This window comes from Festucalex cinctus, chromosome 20, assembly GCF_051991245.1.
Source record: "Festucalex cinctus isolate MCC-2025b chromosome 20, RoL_Fcin_1.0, whole genome shotgun sequence".
Classification (NCBI taxonomy): Eukaryota; Metazoa; Chordata; class Actinopteri; order Syngnathiformes; family Syngnathidae; genus Festucalex; species Festucalex cinctus.
Genome location: NC_135430.1, coordinates 19955415 through 19977694, shown reverse-complemented (window position 1 = coordinate 19977694; position 22280 = coordinate 19955415). Strand labels below are relative to the sequence as shown.

General features: G+C 39.6%; 2 protein-coding genes across 4 annotated transcripts; one reads left to right on the top strand and one right to left on the bottom strand.

Moving 5' to 3' along the window:
• The first annotated feature begins 776 nt into the window (after positions 1-776).
• pdk3a (pyruvate dehydrogenase kinase, isozyme 3a) lies at positions 777-13304 on the top strand. Its single transcript, XM_077509744.1, has 11 exons — positions 777-1128; positions 4796-4937; positions 5183-5254; positions 6483-6667; positions 6728-6817; positions 6990-7067; positions 8013-8089; positions 8171-8272; positions 8366-8473; positions 8588-8701; positions 11740-13304. Exons 1-11 carry the CDS (start codon positions 984-986, stop codon positions 11887-11889), a joined length of 1263 nt encoding a protein of 420 aa, XP_077365870.1. The 5' UTR covers positions 777-983; the 3' UTR covers positions 11890-13304.
• A 738-nt stretch (positions 13305-14042) lies between these two features.
• On the bottom strand, positions 14043-21874 carry pcyt1ba (phosphate cytidylyltransferase 1B, choline a). 3 transcript variants are annotated; one of them, XM_077509746.1, is made up of 8 exons: positions 21687-21874; positions 18564-18663; positions 17712-17828; positions 17463-17614; positions 17306-17384; positions 17075-17187; positions 16031-16219; positions 14043-14303 (listed from the first exon to the last, which is right to left on the bottom strand). In XM_077509746.1, exons 1-8 carry the CDS (start codon positions 21768-21770, stop codon positions 14079-14081), a joined length of 1059 nt encoding a protein of 352 aa, XP_077365872.1. In that variant the 5' UTR covers positions 21771-21874; the 3' UTR covers positions 14043-14078. The 3 variants fall into 3 exon arrangements, with proteins under 3 accessions (XP_077365872.1, XP_077365871.1, XP_077365873.1); XM_077509745.1 differs by having other exon boundaries at positions 17075-17217; positions 21687-21870; XM_077509747.1 differs by lacking the exon at positions 21687-21874 and adding an exon at positions 20528-20858 and having other exon boundaries at positions 17075-17217.
• Positions 21875-22280: the final 406 nt, after the last annotated feature.

Below are 22280 nucleotides of genomic sequence, written 5' to 3'. Positions count from 1 at the left end.
GACATTTTTGCTTATTTAATTGCATGACAGAAAATAATGGACTTAATAAGTACAGTTGAATATTCCAAAGACTAATGGCTTTATCCGTTAGGTGGCAGTAAAAAGCTAATTTTGAGTAGCGTTCATAAAATAGAATAAATTGGAATACATTTATGAAAATATGATTTAGACATGGTATAAAAATAAAATAAAAAAAATCCTGAAATAGTTCTCATATAGCTATGTAAAAGTATATTACATAGCAAAAAAAATAAATGCATGTTTCGATTGATGCTACTATTGTCCAATCGGATTGCTACTAATGCCTTCCGTCATTTCCTTTTAGCCAATCATTTTAGTACACCGACAGGCACGATCACGCATGGTTGACTCGTGACTTTCCAACGTACGTACAAAAGCTGCTGACTAGGCTGAGTAGAACGGAAACAAGGACGCGTTTTACAAAAATAAAATAAAATATCGATCATAAGGTTTATATTAAAAAACAGACATATTTGCTAGTATCTTTTAAAAATATGTTTACAAACTGCCATGTGGTTTGGAGAGCCCAATTCTGTTTATGTTAAAAAAAAAAAAGATAATGTTTTTCCTTTGAAAATTGAAAAGTGCGCATTAAAATGTGATAAATAACAAATAGCCGCTGTATTTACTGTACTGTACTCGTTTCGAGTTGTTTAAGAAGCTCTGCGTCCAAAGTGAAACAATAAATGTTCATCTACCAGACGAGCACTTCCGCATTCGAAATTTATTTTGAAAAACCTTAGCAGAAGCCGCAGTCGAAGACTACAACTTGACATTTTTGACGGGTCTGAATTGATAAACAATCAGGAGGAAGACCACTTGCAAGATTATCGCTTCAATATTAGCCATAAACTCGCATGGACGAGAAGCGCTCGCCTCGCTGCGTGTCTTGCAGGCCGAGACCGATGTCGTCGCCGCCGAAGCGGAACTGTTCATCCGATTGTCAACATTCCCGGGGATGAATGGTGGTGCGTCTCGTGAGCGTCAACACTAAACGCGTCAAAATGAGGCTGGTCATGTTTCTGCTGAAGAACACCAACCCCAAAGTCGAATATTACTCCAGGTTCTCGCCGTCTCCGCTCTCCATCAAGCAGTTTTTGGATTTTGGTAAGCGCAGGCATCATCTGGCAGGTGGCTGTTGTTATTTCCTGTGTTGTTGTTGTTGGGTTAGCTCTGTCAAGCTGCACTTTTAAAACGTTACCGTCCACGTGTTTATCATAGTGGGGACTAAATGTTGTGATGTTCATGGTTCTGCACGACAACCATGTTTCTTGTGTAAACATGCCGACATACAAGTTAGTCTTGAAGCTCTGCTTATTTTCTTATTCAGTTTACATTCATAAACCACACTAATGATATCTGTACCATGCTGTTTTTTTTTTGTTTTTTTTTAAATTGTTTAATTCCAATTTATTTAAAGTATATTGGCGCTGTATAGTACATCAGTTATTAACTTATTTTGTGATAGCCCTGGCTAGCTTGTATTGGATTTTATTAGCGGTGCTGGCGTGTTTGGTGAGTGCATATTATTGTTTTTAAACGGGATTTTGTTGATCAATATTGTAAAGAAGAATTTATTCCAAAGCAGATGGCTTCAGTTTTGGTCATATTCATAATTCATCAAAACGCTACAAATATTTAAGTTTAAACAATACTGTATTATGATTGGTTGAGCCTAACAGTAAGTCCAAGTACAGATGAGATCAAGAGTAAACATTATGGCTAACTTTATTTTATTTTTATTTTTTCCTTAAAAGGAGCACAGTAGCTCCTAAACTGAAATTTTAGGGGCTCAAGTAGAAGATTTCGGAGCACACACTATACATTGACTTGCAAAGTAAATATTCATTAAGTATTATTATTTTAAAAAAAATAGACAAATAAATAAATCAGCCAATTTACTGGTTTCACTGGTGCAAGTGGATGAAAATTTTGGTTGCACTGCCTCAAATTTTAGGGGCAAAAATGTCACCATTTGGGGGCAGTCTGGAGTGGAGAAAGTTCATTATGAAACTGGGAACTGCGATTTTCTTTCCCTAATATAAATACAAAAATGTGTCCGCAGCTTACCTCTTTTTGTAGTGCTACTGCAAGTGTCGAACCAATTTCGACATTGCTTCAACGTGTGTCCGAAATTCTCTTCTTGCAGAATCTGCAGGTTGCTTCATCCTGTTTTTTTTTTTTTTTTTTTTTAAGATGTGGCTAGCGCCAATTTCCTATGGTTGGTACCAAATTTTTACCAAATTTTAGCTTGCTGCCCCGTAACTATGATTACCGCGTGGCCATTGTAAACGTTGGACTATGTTTCTTTTGAAGTAGGACGTTCATTTTCAAGAATAAAAACGTAGCTGCACTTGGTTGAGTCGATTAAAAACATTTTGTGAGTCCAATGGCGGAGTCTCGAGTCAATAAATGCTCATAGCAGTACCTTGATTTTACAAATATATTCAAGTGATTTGTGAGGATGGCGTTATTATGTTCGCCTTGGCAAGATTCATATATTTGAGTATTTTTAAATACTGACGCCTTATATTGATTTTGTCATATAGCCCACTCTGTGTCGTGTACGTATATCGTTGTTTGTCACAAAGGCTGACAGCGCATGGAAAGACTTGAGGTTTGAAAGGCAAGCGCATGGTTATTAACTGCAACATGCAAGCAGTTCTCTTAAGCTTTCCCTTAATCCATGTGTGATTTAAAAACGGTCGTTTACATTATGTGAGTTGTTCTGGCGGCTGCGCGAGAGGGAGGCCGTGCAACGTGCAACAACCTTTTTCAGCAAGCCAAATAAGGGCCAAGATACAGAGCGTTTGTTGTTTTACGCTCAAAACAAACCACATCCTCTCCGTCCGTCATTCTGCTGAATCAGAGGAAGGAGCCTTTTGTTCTGTGATGTCATCTGGTTTATCAAGGCAAATAGCAAAAAACAGTGTTGTTTCTTGAGTTGCACACGTTGCACTTTGCATCACCAAACCGGCGTTGACATGACATCCTTTTTGAGGGAGACATTTGCAGAGATTGAGTTCTTCCTGCCTATTCCAAAAAAACAAAAAAAACAGAACCTTCCCCTGACTCCCCTACTGAGTAGAGAAACACGACTTGTTGAAACAATCAAGTCTGATGGATGTTGGCTTCAGATCCCCCCAAAGCTCTCTGTGACTCATTGTCTTGCTTTTGATTTGGTAAATAATTGATAGTGTGTTAACGATAAAACACCCTCGGACAGAAATTAGCCATTGTTATTACAACAACTTTGTTTTCACTGTATCTGATTCTGTACCTTGACTGCGTTAGTCGCGCTCACAATGCTTAGCAAGCAGTAAGTACATTGCAAATTAGCCAATGGATACAATTTCCATACAGACAACAAACATAGTTAGCTTTGACGCTAATAAGGACAAGATAAAGAAATGATGCAGCGTACAAACGTAATTAAGTTTTCACCTTTGGTAACCGCTATTCTTTTCTACATAAACCCAACTTCTGTGTGTCAGATATTGTGTTGTATAGGTATCAATGGGACGCATTGTTAAGTCACTGCCGAGTGTGTTAATGTGACAGTTAGCCGACATCCTATCACCGACAACTTGTAAATCACGCCAAGTTCAACTTTTATGATGGAGTGCTTTGTCTTTTTGTCCACCATACAGAGCAGTTTCGATTACTTGTCAACTTATGTTTCAAATATTTCTAGTGCACCACTGACTTGTGTTATGTTACACCTCAGACAGCAACAAGTGAATGTATTGCCAAGAGAGGAACCAGTTTCGTGACGTTGGACCAATTATTATTATTATTATTGTAGCGCATTCTGGGACCTGTTGACTTACTGGCGCGCGCTTTATTGACAAACTGGTCAGCTAAAAAGTGATATTAGAAAACATTTTGCAGTCCAGACAAAAAGTGTTTGAAAGTAATAATAACATGCATCATGATTAGGCGCTGTTAAAATCTGAAAAAATCAGACGATTTTTTTTTTTTAAGACCATATGAAAAAGATAATAATGTGCTAATGTGCTTCAAACATCTAAAAGCATTAACAAACAAAGACATTCACAGAGCAAATACAACAAAACTAGCTTACCAAAATGACTAAAAGAATGTACAAATGACAAACACATTTGCAACCAAAACATTTGGACATTTAAAAGCAAAATAAAAAAATAAAAAGTAGGTTTATGAAATTACTCAAGACTGAATAGTGAAATTGATTAAAAAACAACAACAACCTTAATCAAAGAAAACTTGGATTTAAAAAGCATTTAAAATTGTGTCTGTCTTCACTTCAGATGGCAACATATTTGTTTGCAGCATAACAGCTAAATGACACTTCACCATGTTTGCTTTGAAACCTGGCTTCCACTAAGTTGAACAAATGCTGGTACTAGTTCTGCCTTTACTGAATCTTTAATGTAAGCAACAAGGGACCAAAAAAAAGACATTTTATTTAGATATATATTTATGTTTTTATAAATAGGCCCATTTTTCGGTTATCAAAATTTCATTCTGCCAAATATCAGAAATGGTAACTGCCTCGAAATAATCCATACCGGTTGGGCCCTCATGATTAGTAAGATTACCAAATGTATTTTTAAGGGTGCTAAAATATGCTACTCATGAGCACAAAACATCTACAGTACATTTTTGCTTATCATTGCACATTATTTTGCCATTTCTGATATGGAATGATGTGTCTGGTGAACGCATTTGATTGGCTAGCATGTTTGATGTCGGACATTGCCAAACGTTGGTCGTCATTGATTGATCGTTCCAGGGCAAGAGAACGCATGTGAGAAAACGTCGTACATGTTCCTGCGCAAGGAGCTGCCGGTGCGTCTGGCCAACACCATGCGAGAGGTCAACCTGCTGCCCGATAAGCTGCTCAGCCAGCCGTCCATCCGCCTGGTCCAAAAATGGTGACTTATTTTTCTTTCTTTTTTTTTTTTTTTTACAAAATGCATTGTTGGAAATGCAATGTGCTCTTGTCAGTTGTGCCGAGAAATTAACTTCTCTTGTTTGTTTGTTTTTTTGTGAGTTTGTTATCGTTTAGTAGAATTTGCGATGGAGTTGGAATTATTTGAGTTGATCTGTATATATGGGATCCATTTGATAAGATATCTGATAATGGTTGCCCTTTGCTTTTTTTTGTCTGTTTTATTAGGTACATGCAAAGCTTTGTGGAGCTGCTGGATTATGAGAACCGGAAGCCTGAGGATCCTCACGCTCTGAATGAGTGAGTAATACATGGATCCCTGAAAGTAGAAGAAACATTTTTGCTTATTCGTATTAACTCATTCACTCCCGGCCATTTTGACTGAAACAACCCCTTTACTGCATTTTGACTGCTTTTGCAAGGCCCACAGAGTCTTGTATTCTATTGCTATAAAACATGGAATCTACCAAAAGAAAAATTAGCATCTCTTCTTTCATCAGGAAAAAAAAAGTATATTTCTATATGTTTTCGTTTTGCAGCATTAGAATATAGCTAAGTTTCATCATTAATCACAAATCTATTTAGAATTCTGAGCAATTGAGCTTTTTTTCAACATGGCCTCGGTTGATCTCCTTTTCTCTGCCTCCACCTGCTGGCCGTTTGTGTAATAACTACCATTTCTTCAACCGGTCTTTGCAGTTGAGAGGCTGCAACCATGCCTTCTTTATGCTCTAGCATAAAAAACATAAAAACAAAAAAACGTGTAAATACGTCTTTGGGACACTTAAAACATTTAATATAGAACGTGTTTATACATTTTTTTTTGTGAGCAAATGAGTTAATGGCAGGTCAAAGAAGGTAACTTTTTAAATTTGGACGCCAATATTTTGTCTTTTACTGCAAATTAATATCGACTTGAAATATTGGTTCTCGGCCTATCTCTAATTTGCATGTTGTGACTTGACTTGACTTGACTTGTCTCCCACGTTTGATACTCACACTTTTCACGCCCACCTTAAAAATAAATCAATAAATAAAATACATGTGATACAGGCCGCGACAAATGTCATTTTGAGTGCATAATGTGGGCCACTAAAACATGGAAGGTAGGCCGAAAATGGCCCTCAGTCCATAGTTTGGACATTGGGGCATTACAGTAACTGTCATTTGGTCTCAGCTTAGCAGCTCTAACAGCCTCGATTCAACTGGATCGACTTTGTGTTGTGTACATTAGGAATTTATGCCACCGATGTTGGATCTGCTCTATTTCATAGCAAAGTTCTTTTGAGTGGTAGAAAATGAACGACTGCGTACGTGGAGGTGTGTCCCGAGGCTTTTGTCCATCCGGTGTCGAGCTGCCGGCTCCGCAAGTATTGCGTGTTGACACAATAACAATGACCATTTGATAAGCAGCACACAGGAATTTGGATGAAGGAGCCTCGTTTGTCACGCCAATTCCTGAGAATCGCTCCACTTGTTTCCGCTTGTTGCGAAACACCGAAAACCTTTTCCCACGTCGACCTCTCAGCTTCCTGGAGTTGCTGATCGAGATCCGGAACCGCCACAACGATGTGGTCCCGACCATGGCGCAGGGCGTCATCGAGTACAAGGACAAGTTTGGCTTCGACCCGTTCACCAGCAGCAACATCCAATATTTCCTCGATCGCTTCTACACCAATCGCATCTCCTTCCGCATGCTCATCAACCAGCACAGTGAGTCTGGAATTCGGGGATGACGTCGTCGTGTTTTTCTAAACTTGCGCATCTGTCCAGCGCTGCTGTTCGGCAACGACACCAACCCGGCTCATCCCAAACACATCGGCAGCATTGATCCCACCTGCTGTGTGGCTGAAGTTGTGAGCGGTGAGTTTGAAAGAGGCGTTTCGAGACGCACGTTGAGAATGGTTTGTTTACATAATACACTACGAACGTACTGGTGGACTTCCTGCAGCGAGAGCGCAAAGAGGAGCAGGAAAGAAGCCACATTTTTTTGGTTTCTTCTACTGAGTCATGTTGTCTTTGCTTCATCCATCAGATGCGTATGACACGGCCAAAATGCTGTGTGAGAAGTACTACTTGGCTGCTCCTCAGCTTCACATCCAAGAGTTTAACAGTAAGAGAGTTCAAGGTTTTACGGTAATATTGTTAGTATTGTTATGGCTAGGGCTGTTTGATACCACTTTTTTTCTTTTTTTTTTTCCCAGTCTAATGCCAGTACGAGTACTCAAGTCTTGAGTAGTCACTGATATCAATATCAAGTATCGATACACCTTGTACCGCATTTTCACGACTATAAGGCGCACCTCAGAGTCTTCCATTTTTTCAAAAGCTTCCCTTATAATCCAGTGCGCCTTATATATGGATCGATATTGAGCCGCAACAGGTCTCGCTGCCAAGACGCTATCGGTGACCCTGCACGATCGGCAGAAGGTCCCGCCATCTTGGATCGCTAGCTAATGCTAATACTTGACCTCAGAGAAAATAATAAAACAGCTGTTTATTCATTTTGGGAGTGAATGGAGTTGTCAGAAAGCTGCTTTGTAATCTATTAATAAAGTTTGACTGACCTATCTGACTGTTTTGTTGACATTCCCTTTAGCGCAGCACCATCTAATGGATGCATAACGTAACCCCAGCCTCTACTGTAGCGCCTTATATATGGAAAAAGTTTGAAAATGTCATTCCACGAAGGTGCGCCTTATAATGCGGAAAATATGGTAATTTTTGCTCGCCAAAATGGCCGCCTTTGGATATTGATAATAACTGCAATAGCGCAATATTAACCAGAATACTGTATTTAAACTAGAGAGGATGCATTTTCAAGAAAATATTTTTGGTGCTGAATAAATCCTCTGCAGTAGTTGGCGCTATGCTAACTGCATTTTGACACATTATATGCTTCAGAAAGAATTTTTTTGTCATTATGGTAAATTAACTTTGATATTTCCGAAGTACTAGCTGGGGGAAAAAATAAAAAAAAGCTAAGGGACTAGAAGTACTCAGTGGCGGCATCCATTTGTTTGATTGTGCAATCGCTCTCCGTTTTATTATTTTCTAGTGAAGAATCCCAAAAAGTCCATCCAGGCCGTGTACGTGCCCTCTCATCTGTTCCACATGCTGTTTGAGCTCTTCAAGGTCAGCGACCTCATAGTTGCCTTCATCTAATTACCGTACACTGCATGCTAATTAACTAATTAACCGGCTCTTTATTTCTAGAATTCAATGAGAGCCACAGTGGAGCTTCACGAGAACAGCACTGAGGGATTACCACCCGTGAAAGCAAAAGTCATTCTTGGGAAAGAGGATCTGTCCATAAACGTGACTCACACACGCACGCACACACACGCACGCTCCGACGCACGCGCACGTTCTTCTTATCTCTGCTGAAAACGTCGTTTGCGCGTCTTGCAGATCAGCGACAGAGGAGGCGGCGTTCCCCTGAGGAAGATCGACCGCCTTTTCAACTACATGTACTCCACTGCCCCGACGCCCAGCCTGGAGCCGGGCGCCGTCCCGCTGGTACGTTTCCAAACCATACTCGCGTTGACGTCTTCTTAGATTATTTTTTTTTTATGTTCCGTGAGCTGTGTTGCGCCCGAAATGCCATAACCGGCTCTCCTTCCTGCTTTTCAGGCCGGTTTTGGCTACGGTTTGCCCATTTCTCGGCTGTACGCTCGATACTTCCAAGGGGATCTGAAGCTCTACTCGATGGAGGGTGTGGGCACTGACGCTGTAATCTATTTGAAGGTAAACATTGAAATGGCGGGATAGTTTTTCGCCACGGGTCAAAAGTGCCCGATACCTGATTTCTGTTCACGTGTTCTGACGGTCTGTTCACATGTTCTGTTTTGCAAGTAACACGTTATTCGTTGTCACGGTTTTCACATTTCCTAAACGTGCACCACTTGTGCCCAAAAGGCATCCAAACGACGACAAGTGTGTCAACATCAGGCAGCGACAACACAAATGTTCATACTATTAAACCATTCAAATATTTAAAAAAAAAAATCAATTACATACTGTGCGTTATTTTGACTGTTAACTCCCCCGTCCCATCAGTTTAAATGTAACGTCAACATTATTTGGCACTTTACAATACAAGGTTTCATTAAAAAGCATTGAAAGTCATTCAATGGAATTCACTCAAATTAAGGCCTTAAATGGCATTACGATTCATTAAATACAATGTTGAGAAATTAAAATGGCTTTTTTTTTTTTTTTTTTTGCAATTTAGCAATCATAAATATGATTAAAAACATATTTGTGGGGACTGCTGACTGCTTTCAATGAACAAAATGGCCGGAAATCCACGAAATTCTTCATGTTCCAAATACTAAATTGCTCTGAATTTAAAAAGAAAATTATTGTTCCTGTCACCGACATCCAACATGAAACACGGATGCCAGCTAGTGGTAGAAATTTACCTCAACACAACATTTTAACGAAAACTGTGAACTGTATATTAATTAATTACCGTACTTACTATAAAATTATTTTATCAATAAACTAAAAGTTCTGACCACATTTGTAGAAGAAGAGTATGAAAAACCTATAAAAGATATTTCATCATACATTTGGAATAGCTATAACATGATTAATTTCTGGTAAATCGTCATTTAATTGTGGAAATCATGCGATTAATTATGATTTAAAAAGAAAAAAAAAACAGCCCTAAAATATAAACAGTATATGCAGTGCTAAATTAGTTTTAATTTGCATTAAAAAAAAAACGCATTGAAAAGCATTCAAGTAGATTTGATGATACCTACAGAAACTTTGCTGAAAAACTGACCTCTATTTTGTTTTTGTGCTCATGCCAAAGCTCGTCTAACAAGGAAAATATTTTGGAACTATGTTGAAGTGAGGTGAGGAGCTTTATTGCACAGACTATCACCCTTGTCTAATAGCAAAGTAGTGATTTGCCACCGTCTTGGTTCATCCGTAGGCGGTGATCAAACTTTTGAGCTTAAGGGCGTCAGTTTGTCGCTGATTCTCGTCATTTGGGGCGGGGCTTGGTCCGGATCAAACCAATTGGATCAAACCAATAAACTCCACAGGTGTCAATGATAGGCTCGATCACCTAAACTGAAATCATTAAACGCGAAACTTATAACCCAAAAGATAAGCTAGCAAACTTAACGGCTATTACCCTAACGACAATAAACTAAATGCTAAAATGTAGCCAAACCATGTGACCACCCCCTGCACACTCCTCCACTTGGTCCAACCCGAAAACCTTTGAGCAGTTTCTGACCGAGTAGGGACTCTTTTTGGCCTGAAACCGCCCACCTTGGACACAAGAAGAGTACGTAAGTAAAACGTGCAATACACACCCAAAAAGAAAAGCCAATTTAAAACATACAATCGCACAAATATTGCACATGACTCAATGACGTCTACTCCGCAGGCTGGCCGCCCTTCCCCGGATGCCACCACGACCGCGCCTGTGGGCAACCACTTCAATAAATATTTTTTCAATTATATGCAATATCTCTCTTGTGCAAAAAAGTGCAGTGTAGACATAACGAACGTTTAATGCTGGAGAGGGCCTCCATTTTTTTTTAATTTTTTTTATCAGTTCTAATGATGATTTAGGACAAAAATTCCATTTTAAATATAGGAACAATATGGGAAAAATACATGCTCCTTGATATATGTATTTTTCTTCTAATACATTCTTCAGTGCATACAAAAAAAAAGATAACCAAATTACTTTTTTTTAAATTATTTTTTTTTTTTATTTTAAAGGGGCATGATGCAACTTAAGACTCAAATTGGAGTTTTAAAACAACCATATTTGTCACCCGTGCATGTTTTAAGAATTGTATAATTGACAGGAGGCACTACTGTGGCCTCCATTTTCATGTAAAGTGAAATAATGTTGGCGTGGTCGAACTTTGAACTTTTGCTTAGAGCGTGACGTCATGCTCGTCGCTGGCGTCCATTCCGTGTTTCACCAGAGGGGTCGCAAATGTGCGAAAACTTTGAATCCTGCGTCATGGGCCTTGAAACGATTACTAATTACATTTTTAGGGTAACGTGACCAACATTAGGTTATGCAAGAAGACGTGCATGTTTTCGTAAAAATCTACTCTCAAAATTTTAATATTACTGTATTCAAAATGTGTGTCCTCATGTCATTCCAAATCTGCAAAAAAAATTATTAGGCTTACTCACATTGTAGTATCAGGGCGGGATAAGACCCAGTACAAGCACAAAAAATAAAAAATAAATAAATAAAAGATTACAAAAAAAAATAGCCATCTTTTTTTTTTTTTTTTGTAGACCCAAAAAATTATGCAAATTTATTTTTATTAAATTTTATTTTAAAAAATTGAAAAAAAAAGAAAAAAGTGGATTTGCAAATACAGAGCATTTGCAAAAAAAAAACAACCAAAAAAAAAGGTCCCCTATTTTATGACCAAATTAGAAAAAAAGACTCACCAAAAAAGAAAAAAAAAGTGGATTCGCAAATAGAGCATTTGCAAAAAAAAAAAGAAAAAAAAGTCCCCTATTTTATGACCAAGTTAGGAAAAAAGACTGACCCAAAAAAAAAGAGAGAAAAGAAAGTGGATTCGCAAATACAGAGCATTTGCAAAAAAAAAAAAAGAAGAAAAAAACCCAACTTACCCTATTTTATGACCAAGTTAGAAAAAAAGCTTTGACCAAAAAAAAAAACCCAAAAAAACCAGACCTCCTCTCAAATCGGTTCCACTATTAGACGATATTTACGTATATTTCCCAAATTCCCCACCATTCCTTGTGTGTTCCTCATCTGCATGAAGGCCCTATCGAGCGAGTCCTTTGAACGCCTTCCCGTCTTCAACAAATCCGCGTGGCGACATTACACCACCAGCCCCGAAGCGGACGACTGGAGCAACCCCAGCAAGGAACCGCGTGACGCCAGCAAGTCCAAATACAAGACCAACAGATAACTTCGGATAACACTCCTTTGCAAATTCCCAGATAAGCGTCGCAATCTCTTATTATAGTGGCGCAAACTCCAGATGACATCCGAGAAGTCTCGTTTCTGTAACTGCATTTATTTAGAAGCGGCGACGCCCGTTTGAATGTCTTTTTTTGTGTGTTTGTCGTACTGTTTTGCCTACCTCAGTTTGGCACATGTGAGTCATCAGTATCCCTTCGTCGTCCAAAGGCCTTTTTTCGCTTCGAGTTTCAGTGGCGTCGTCCTTTTGTTTGAGAGATACTTTTGACCGGGCGCAAGTAATCCAACATGGCGGTCGTAGTCTTATTTCAGCCCGGCGGGAACGTCGTTCATCAACAAAAGACACCAAGATAAAAGCCTTACTACTGAATATTATGGTGGATGTTTTTCAGTTTGGAATCCCTCAACGTTCTTTTGCAACGTTGAGGGATTAAGTCACGTGCCAACCTTGTTGTTGTGTTGTCGTTTTGGAGGGATAGCAAGACGAGGGATGCGCGTGCAGGGGGATCAAGTCAGTCATTTTATTGACCATAATCTGCTTTTTATGTTATAATTGTCCTCACAAACTTTTTTTTTTAATCTGTTATAAGAACACATCAACTGTAAACATTTATTTTCAGCTTTGTTGCACTATACTGCTTTTCCTTTTAGTATAATCATGTTTACTCCGAAATGAAATTTCTCTTAAATGCTGAATCTACTGAATCAAACACAGTACAAAGCAGTGCACTTTACTAATATTACACTGAAATTGTACATTTGATTTTACTTCAAAACTTTTAATGAATTGTGAAAACGTTCTAATAATGTTTTATGAATGAATGCAATTATTAATGCAAGCTTGAAAGTGGTTAAAAGAACAAATGAAGAGTTTGTGATGAAGGCCCATTTAAGCCTTATTTCCGATTGTTGCCGGCGTTTCAGGAGACTCCAAAAACATGAACGTTGCATCATCAAGCAATTTTCAACATTTTAGATGGTTGATAAAAATGATACCCACACGTGTGGACTGACCAAAAGTATATATATTTTTTTGGGGGGGGGGAATTTGCCAAATTGTGACTTACCATGTTTCGGCCTGACGCCTGCGAAATGTTCCTCATATGTTTAAGAAGAAACCCAGCATGTACAGCATATAACTATGAAAATAAATTTGTCGCATATGTATGCAGCCAGTGTGAGTGTGATGGCTCCCATTTTCCATCTCACAGCTTCAAATGTATGTATTTATATGCATGAACTGTGATGAGGGCCCCATGCAATCGCCAACCAAAAAAGCCAGCGGGAGCAAAGATGTGATTCAGAAAAAAAAAAAAGTGTGATTTGTGTGTTTTTAAACATATTGAATGTTTATTTACATACCCAAGCTATTTGATCCATATAATAAAGAAATACATTCGCAAAGCGTATGTTGGATCTTAGTGTTGCCTATTTATACACAGAGGATGTGTGGAATGTTGCAGGTGAATTTAACTTTAAATCATTCTGGGTTAAGATCCAAAGAACTATATTGCCAGCAGTAAAAGCGTTTTGAGTATTGTCGCATTTTATGGCTTTTCTGTATGTGCGAACGATATCAAAGCAAAGACGAACGATTCAATGTCTTTTTGTCCCTTGATTTTTGTTTTGTTTTGCACTTTAACAGTCAACATCTCACAGTGCTTGTACCAACACAGTATTGCATTTATTATTAGTTAATTGTGGTCTGCGTAAAACAACGTACATGGCTTTGTGAAATGAGAAGAAAAAAACCCAAAACATTAATAAAGCCCAAATACGTATGCAATCCCCCCCACCACACCACACCTGTCTTCGTCCTCGTCAGGTGTGGTCAGTTTGTACGTCGCACGCCCTGAATGTCACACACAAAACTTGTAAAGAGACAAAAAAGAAGAAAGTGGCTTCACAAAGTTGTGAGAACATTTGTAACGGACTTTCCATTCGAGTCTTGATCTACATTTTTCGAAGACGGACCAGGATCATGACGTCATCGTCCTCCTCGTGATGGCTTCTTAACCCAGCAAAAACAAACCTCCCATGCACGTCTTCAATATGCTTTACGAGTTTCCTTGAGGTAAAGTGCTTTTGGTGGCCGTCCAGAGTGTTTGCGTGGGCACGCGTGTGACAAGTTCTTAGGCAGTGTTCTGTGTGAATCAACGTGCGCATGTGCGAGCTTTATTATTTCTCGTCCTCGTCGCCTTCGCTCATGCTGCTGATAGAGGCCGAAGCTCCCTTGGGGGAGGCTGGCGGCGACGGCCGAGCGTTGTGCCAGCGGGCCGGCGGTGATGGCGGCGACGGTGAGCGCAGGGGAGACAGTTCCCGAGGAGGACTGTTGCAGGGAGACTCTCTGGGGGACAGGGCGTAGGAGAGCATTCGCCCGCTGCGCTCCTGAAACACCTGCTTCTGCTCGAGCACAGAGAGGGGAAAGGAGGGGTCAGAGGTCATGCCGCAGAATAGTGGTTCTCAAACTTTTTGGGATGAAAAGGAAAACTACTTTTCTGTTCGTTCGTATCACTGCGCGACGCCCCGTAGAGGGCTCACCGACGCACTGCAGCCAGCTAGCTGATACTTCCGCCTTCGAAAAGGCAAACAACTTCTAAGCGGAAGGATCAGCTGGCAGCAGTGCGTCAATTCGCTGTCTACAGGGCGCCGCGCAGTGATACGAACAAACAGAAAAGTAGTGGCTGGCGGTAATGGCGTCTGACTTTTTTCAGGAAAGGAGTATTGTGATGGAAATGTATCACGCTTTTGAAAACAAATAGTTTTTAGAAGAAAAAACGCTTTATTTCCGACACCCCAGCCAGCTTGCTGGACTATTTTCCTCTCGTCCAACACCGGACCAGAACTTGTGTCACAGAACGCTGTTAGGGGTAAGTCAGTGCTGATCGCACACACTGGAGGTGAGGATGAAATTGAGATTCATGTTAAAAAAATCCCAACGATGCCTGGGTGGGAAGAAAAATAAACCCATATTACGCTCATGTAAGGGACGCACGGTATAGATTTGAAGGTGAAAAAAAAACTCATGCGCCACTATGGAGGACCAAAAATGCCAAAATAAAAAAAATGAAGAGTGAAACTAAAACTGAATATAAAAATATAATTCAAAAATTAAATACAAAAAAAATATATAGAAATAAAAACTTCAAAAACATAAATAAAGGTAAAAATAAACGCAAAAATAACAATGTCGAAGCCATATACTACCTTTTGGTGTTTTCTTCCTGTGTGGGTGTGGCTGTTTGTGTGTAGTACACGTAATTAACGTCCACCCACACATTTGACTATCACGATGATTGGCGGTGTCACAAGTGGGAGTGGTCTGTTTTGTTATTAAGTGGACTCACCTGTGGTGTGTGTGTGGGGCTGTCATTGATCACCTGGTGGGGTGAGCTGGGGAAGGAACTATTTTGTTGACCGCATCAAACAAATCGATATTGGAATAAGCACAAGAATCAACTTGGAACCGTGAAGTATACAATCAGGAGAACGTCGCTTCGGGGCTGTGGAGGAAACGAGCTGCGCTGACGTCTTATTGAAAGTACCTTGTTGGGCAAAATAAGTGCATGCTGGTGTTATCGCAGTGTTGTGGATTGGAATTGAAGCGAGTAAACTTGATGAAGCTGTAAGAAAACGGAGCGCGTCAGCAAGGTTTTAACTCCCCCATGTCTTAGCCTGCCGTGGCGTCGCAAACAACTAGACGCCACAATAAACAAAATGAGATTCGAAATGTGAAAATAAATATATAATTAGATTAAAATATCAATCAATAAATAAAAAGGCTCTGCTCTCATATTCCTTTGTTTGATGCTTACCCGAGTACCATCAGGTCCAAACAAATAAAAGGAATTAATAATAAAAGAAAAAAATGAATACAAAAATTAGATTAAAAATATAAAAATAAAGTTGGAAATAAATACAAAAATAAATATGTAAATAGATTTAAATATCAATAAATAAAAAGGCTCTGCGCTCATATTTATCTGTTTGATGCTTACCCGAGGTCCAAATAAATTAATAATAAAAGAAAAATTAAATACAAAAATGAGATTTAAAAAAAAAAAAAAGGATTTAAATATCGATCAATAAATAAAAAGCTCTGCTCTCATAGTTATTTATTTCGTGCTTACCCAAGTACCATCAGGTCCAAACAGTTCCAAAAAGTTGCCGATAAACTCCCTGGATTTTTCTTCCCACTTCTGAATGAGGTCATGACTTTTCTCCTCCACACGGTAGACAAAATGTTTACTTTTCTCCTCGACGTTGCGAACCTTCTCTTTCATCCGGTCCACTTGGTTCTGCAGCCGGTACTTCTTTTCCTGTCGAGATCAAATAGCCCAGATAAGTATGCCGAGTGATGATACTGGGGAACGCACCCGTGGCCCAAGCAGTGAAAGAAGATGGATGGACATCTTACTTTTTTGAGAGATCCGAAAATGGCAAATGATCGCCATTCAACCAGTCGCACGGCATATTGGGGGCAATGTCGAGTATTCATCTAACCCAGGGGTGTCAAACTCATATTAGCTCAGGGGCCACATGGAGGAAAATATATTCGCAATTGGGCCGGATCGGTAAAATTGTAAAATAATTTGTAAAACATTGCCGTCAATTACATGCAGATTTTCGCTATTTGTGGGCCAGCCCTAAATTGTGGGGCGCATCTGTACAAATATTGTCCTAAAATTTTTTTTGCATAAACCTGTATATTGTTCACTGATTGTGTGCCGGGTGCCGTTAATGAAGTTATAAGGACGTTAATCCTTGTCATATGTGTAGTTGGATGTGTCTAATTCAGCATGTTTGTGTTTGATTCATGTTTTTATTTTTTAAACAAACTAACTTTAAATTGTGTTTAAAATAACGACATTCAGAACAATTCCATGTACAAGATGCATTGCTCAACTGAGACTTACTTGTGTAATTATGAATTTATAAGCTTTGATTGTGGCCGGCTGATTAATTGGGCCGACAGTCTTTTTTTTTTTTTTTTTTTTTAACTTTACAAAACCATCTCGCGGGCCGGATTAAACCCCATTGCGGGCCTGATCCGGCCCCCGGGCCTTATGTTTGACACCCCTGATCTAACCTTAAAAAATACCTTCATGTGAAAAGCCCCGGGCCCAACTAAAGATCCAAACTCCCAACCAACAAAAGCAGTGTGATGATCTTACATTGATGTAGCTGACGTTGAGCTCCTTGGCCGTGTAGCCACGTTGGAGGTTGCGACGGGCGTAGACATCGTAGTCCCGGACAATCCTGGTGATGATGTCCGACGTGGAGATTCCTTCGGTGCGTTGAGTAGGCACAAACATTCCTGGATTATGCGCATTACAAATACTTTAATACAAAAAAAGGTTGCATCTGATTTTTTTATTTTTTTGCATTACACGAAACACACCAACCTGCTTCCTTGATGTGTTTGTAGACGTCCTCGCTCCCTGCTGAGGAGTATGGAATATCATCATGAGCCACAAAATCGATCTGAGAAGCAATCAGACGACATTGTATCGCATGGAAGGACCACGCACAGCCCGCAGTCATGCGTTTGAACATCACCACCTTGTGTTGCTCCAAAAATTCGGGCGTGAGCGTCCAGGGAGCATCCCTGAGCACCTCATCGACGTAGCGGCAATGTCGCAGCGCTTCGTATCGTTCCGTCTCTGTCATGACGGTGAAGCCCTTGTACTTATGGGTCAGCTCGTCGCTGCACACTGCGTCGCACAAAAAACACGTACAATGTGGGTCCAGGCAGATCGCGAGCTAGTTTAGAGTTGTTGTTGTTGTTGTTTTTTTCTGGTTGTCTCCCACCTCCCACGATGAGGTAGGTGTTGGGGAAAAGGTTCTTGGCCTGCATGAGAGCCCGAGCATGGCCCGAGTGAAACAGGTCGAAGATGCCATCAGCGTAGACTCTCACTGGACGGTCCACTGAAAACGAACGTTGATAACGTTAATTTTCTGCAAGTGTAGACAGATAGATGTGTAGATTGATGTATTTAGATTAGATTCGATTAGATAGATAACATTTCTAATTTGCTAGCTAGCAACCACATTTTGCTAATTGCTAGCTAGTTTGCTAGCCTTCTAGATAGATAGATAGATAGATAGATAGATAGCATTTCTAATTTGCTAGCTAGCAACCATATTTTGCTAATTGCTAGCTAGTTTGCTAGCCTTCTAGATAGATTGATAGGTAAAAATATGTAAATAGATAAGTAAAAATGTATAGATAAATAGATACAGTAGGCTATGTTGACAGATAAGTAGGAATCCAAGTGGGATATATCCGACTTCCCACCTTTCTCGAATGCAGCAATATATAGGCTACGCCGAAAGATACGCAGATTCGATAAGTGGATACGGATAGTCAGTAGATGGGCGGGGATGAAATACTTAAAAAAACTAAACTAAAATGACAACGTAAAACCACTTGAAAACGCATGATGGATTCTATGGTGCAGAGTTTCCTTACAAAGTAATTGCTATTGACACCTTTTGGCAGTAATGTCCTTGAAATCAATTTCAACTCTCTAAATCTAAAGCATGTGTATTTATACATTTTGCAGCCGATAGCTGTAAGTCTCCTCTTTGTTGGTATGATGACATTGCACTCAAGCGCCAAGGTCACCCTTCCCAGCCTTGTCAAGTACGAGGTCTTCTTACCCGGGGTGCCTCTGCGGGCCTGAGCGATGGTGAGCTTTTCGTGAGGGGCGCGGCAATCGCAGCTGGTCTCTCTGGCAAAGATGGCGGGCTCGGTCAGCATCTGAGGAAAAACACAACAAGAGATGGGCCATTACAGTAATGCCTTCGACGTCGGAGCCATACCAAAATATTGGCTCGGGTTGCAAGCAGCCCTGCTCTTATCGCGTGTACTTAGTTCTCTGTTGTGTAGCACTTACATGCGTAGGCACAAAAACAAGTCTAGGAACGATGCAAAATATGAAGAATAAAAGTAATTGATGAAAATGAAGTTTTGGGGAATATATTTTTTGTTTAGCTTACATCACAAGTTAATACTACTACATACTACAATTTGTATTTTATGCTTCCCTAATCTATCTGTACAACTGGGTACTAAACGGACGGTGTATATGTACTGAGCACGCCACACTTCTGTTGCAGTGCCAACATTGACCTGTGAGAGGCGCCACATGACACCCGGACTGCCAGAAAATACAGAGAAGGAATAAAAGTTGGAAAAGAACTAGAAGAAGCTAAGCTAACTGTTAGCTTCTCAGGTCATTACAGTTGCAACTTGCAAACTATTAAAACCAGCAGATTTGTTTATAAAAAAAAATAGCATTAGCATTTAAAAAAAATAATAATTCTTATGCATAATATATTTCTGATCATATTTTGAGGCAAAAGGGCCTTCACTGTTTGGACTTCACTTCTGGCTGTTGATTTAACTTTCAATTAGGTTGTGAACTTCAACTAAGGCTGATATTCTCAGCACACGCCCGCGTGTACACTATTCATAAGACACAGTTTCCATATTTTCAGTTGTAATAAATTATTTTAGTTATTTATCAAAGCGGAATATGACAAAATGGGGGCTCGTCCAGGATTTTTGTTAAAGTTTTGGTTGCGCAAAATTGCTGTTTGAAATAATGATTACTTGCAACATTTAGATAATTTGTTACACAATCAGGTTCGGGTTATGACTGATGCACTCCAGTGCGTTATGAATTCCGTATCAATTCTACATTTAACTACATATTACGCCTATTGATGATTGCATATGTTGATGTCATTCATTTTCCAAAAAGAGGACAAACTATTTATGCTGTAGTCTTCGAAAAGAAGAGGTCAGTGGCAAGATAGTGAAATTTAGCTGTCAAACTTTATGCTATTTTGATATTTCAATTTACTAACTGCATATTCATTTTTGTACCTGCAGGTTCATCCTCTGTTCCTTAATAAGGTAACATGGAATGCATTTTGTATATAAGCGCTGTTTAATATACAATCTATACATATATTTTAAGATGCTTTTTTTTTTTTTTTTTTTATACAACCAAAGCCAAAGACCAAAATATCAAATATGGTTTGATTGCTTGTGTTCATAAAAAAAAAATACATGGGAAGGATGCCTTGAAAAAAAAAAATTGCACCTCAAATCTCAATACTGAGACAATAAATGTAACATTTGCATTTTTATTTTTTCAAAACAAGGAGTCACTTTGACAGTTTCTGTGTCACGGGAACATCCACAATACCCATAATTCGTCGGGGGTGGGGGGCGTAGGGAGATAGCTAACAAACATTCAGCACAGGACAGATGGTGAAGCTTAACTGTCCATGAGCACAGAGGGGCCTGTCTGGATGAGCCCAGTAAGGCGCACCCTGGCACAAGTGAAGAATATCTGCCGTAAGAAGGATTAAAGCCACGGGATGACATGCTGCAGGGGGAGAATGACATGAGCGGAAGCGCTGCAAAAATGAAAACCGAGGCGACACAGACATCGGTGCACCTCTTTGTCCTCACTGCAGTAAATACCTTGTTTGGCTCAGCATCCTACCCACTCCCACAGGCACATGTGATTTCAGGCATCTGTTTCATATCCAGTCTAACGCCCTTTTGTCTACCTTGTTATATGCACACGACAAAAACAGAGACACCCTACCGTCCGAGGATGGGGGCAAGTGTGTTCAAGCTCCTCCATGATTCCCTAAAGACTCATGGGATGTAGCTGTGGTCCTTCCGCTACGTGACTCAGCATCAATGAGATGATGCCTCGCCTCACCACTATGTGTTTCTTTCTTCTTTCCCCTGTTTCCACTCTCACGTCCCCTCCTCCCATCAGTCTCTCTGGTGCTCTCTGCCTTCCCCTCCCATCCCATCCACTCTCATCTCATGCTGCACAGAGGAGCTCCTTGCAAAGAGAACCCACTCCGCAAACCTGTCCATGCACAGTACACCTTTAGAAACACAAGCCACAAAGACCATCATCAGCAGTCACTTGCATTTACTCTCCCCTCTCCGTAGGAAAAAATAAATAGAAGTACAACTCGCCTGATATCGCAATGTTTACGTTTGAGACACGTGAGCTGCCTGTTGTCTGTCAGAGGATCTTGGATGGTTCGCAGATCATCGGCAGAGATCGCTCGCCCAATCACAGCCGCGTAAATAGTCGAGGAGGAGACCGCAACGGAAACAACCGGTTGGCGTTATATGAAGTAATTATTAAAACTGACAGTCGACTGTGTTTCGACACATACGCCTCATTTACGACATATCATATCTGAGCTCATAAGCACAAATTATTAACAGTAATGAATAGGCTGTGGCTTTTTATTGCTACACATTAATAATAATAATAATAATAAAGAAATTAAAACAATTTTCAACGTCGTGAACCTAGACGGTTTCACTAGGTGATAACTTCACTTTTGCGACAATCTCCAAGTACCGTTAGAAACTTCGAATAACAACACTATTTTCTAATGTAGCTATGATATTGGATTAAATAATATTGCATACAAATGTTCTAAATATGTTTTCCACGTGTACTCAAATAATTACAATTGATCGTAGAAGACAGTTACAGTATATATTTAGTTATTTATTACATTTTTTTGTTCGGCAACTTTACCATTTAAACATTTTATTGTTTCAATCAGCAAACATATTTTAAAACATTCATATGGGGAAAAAAAGACATCTTTTCATTCATAGAACTTCAATATGCATCAATTACAGGTGTGATTTCCGCAATTAACAAGGTGATCCAAAAGTTTAAAAATAAATAATAATAACAAAAAGGTCATAATTACTCATTTTACCTTTGAGGGTCTTCTTTTGCGCCGAGGACGTGTTGGATATGAGCAACATTGACGACGGGCTCGGGTACGTCGCTCCTCCGCCATAACATCTCATATATTTGGTCAATATCGATTGAAAAGTGTGTTTGTTTCTTCTTCAGCCACTTTTGCTGTGATGGTAGCACCTCCCGTCCGTGTTCGAGTAAATACACGCAACATAGACATGATGATGACGACCAATCAAGTGTGCTGACTTTATGGCATTTTTTTTTTTTTTTTTTTTTTGGAGTGACCATATGGTACGCAGTGTCTGATTCAGTTGGCTACATCATATTGTAATAAATAAGTACTAGTCATACAAGAAGGTGGGGAAATTAGTGTAACCTAAATGTGCATAGTGGTCATATGGGGATGAAGAACAAACGGCCTTTGTGCTATTATTGTAAACACTATCTGTGGCCCCAATCTGGGGCACGAAACTATTGTACCCTCCGAAATTCCGCTTCATTACCATGGAAACGAATTTGGTTGGGATACACTGCAGGAAAATGACCCTAATCGTATTTTGGTTTTGTTTTCTTTATCATAGGGGCGGTTTTAATTTATTTACGTTTT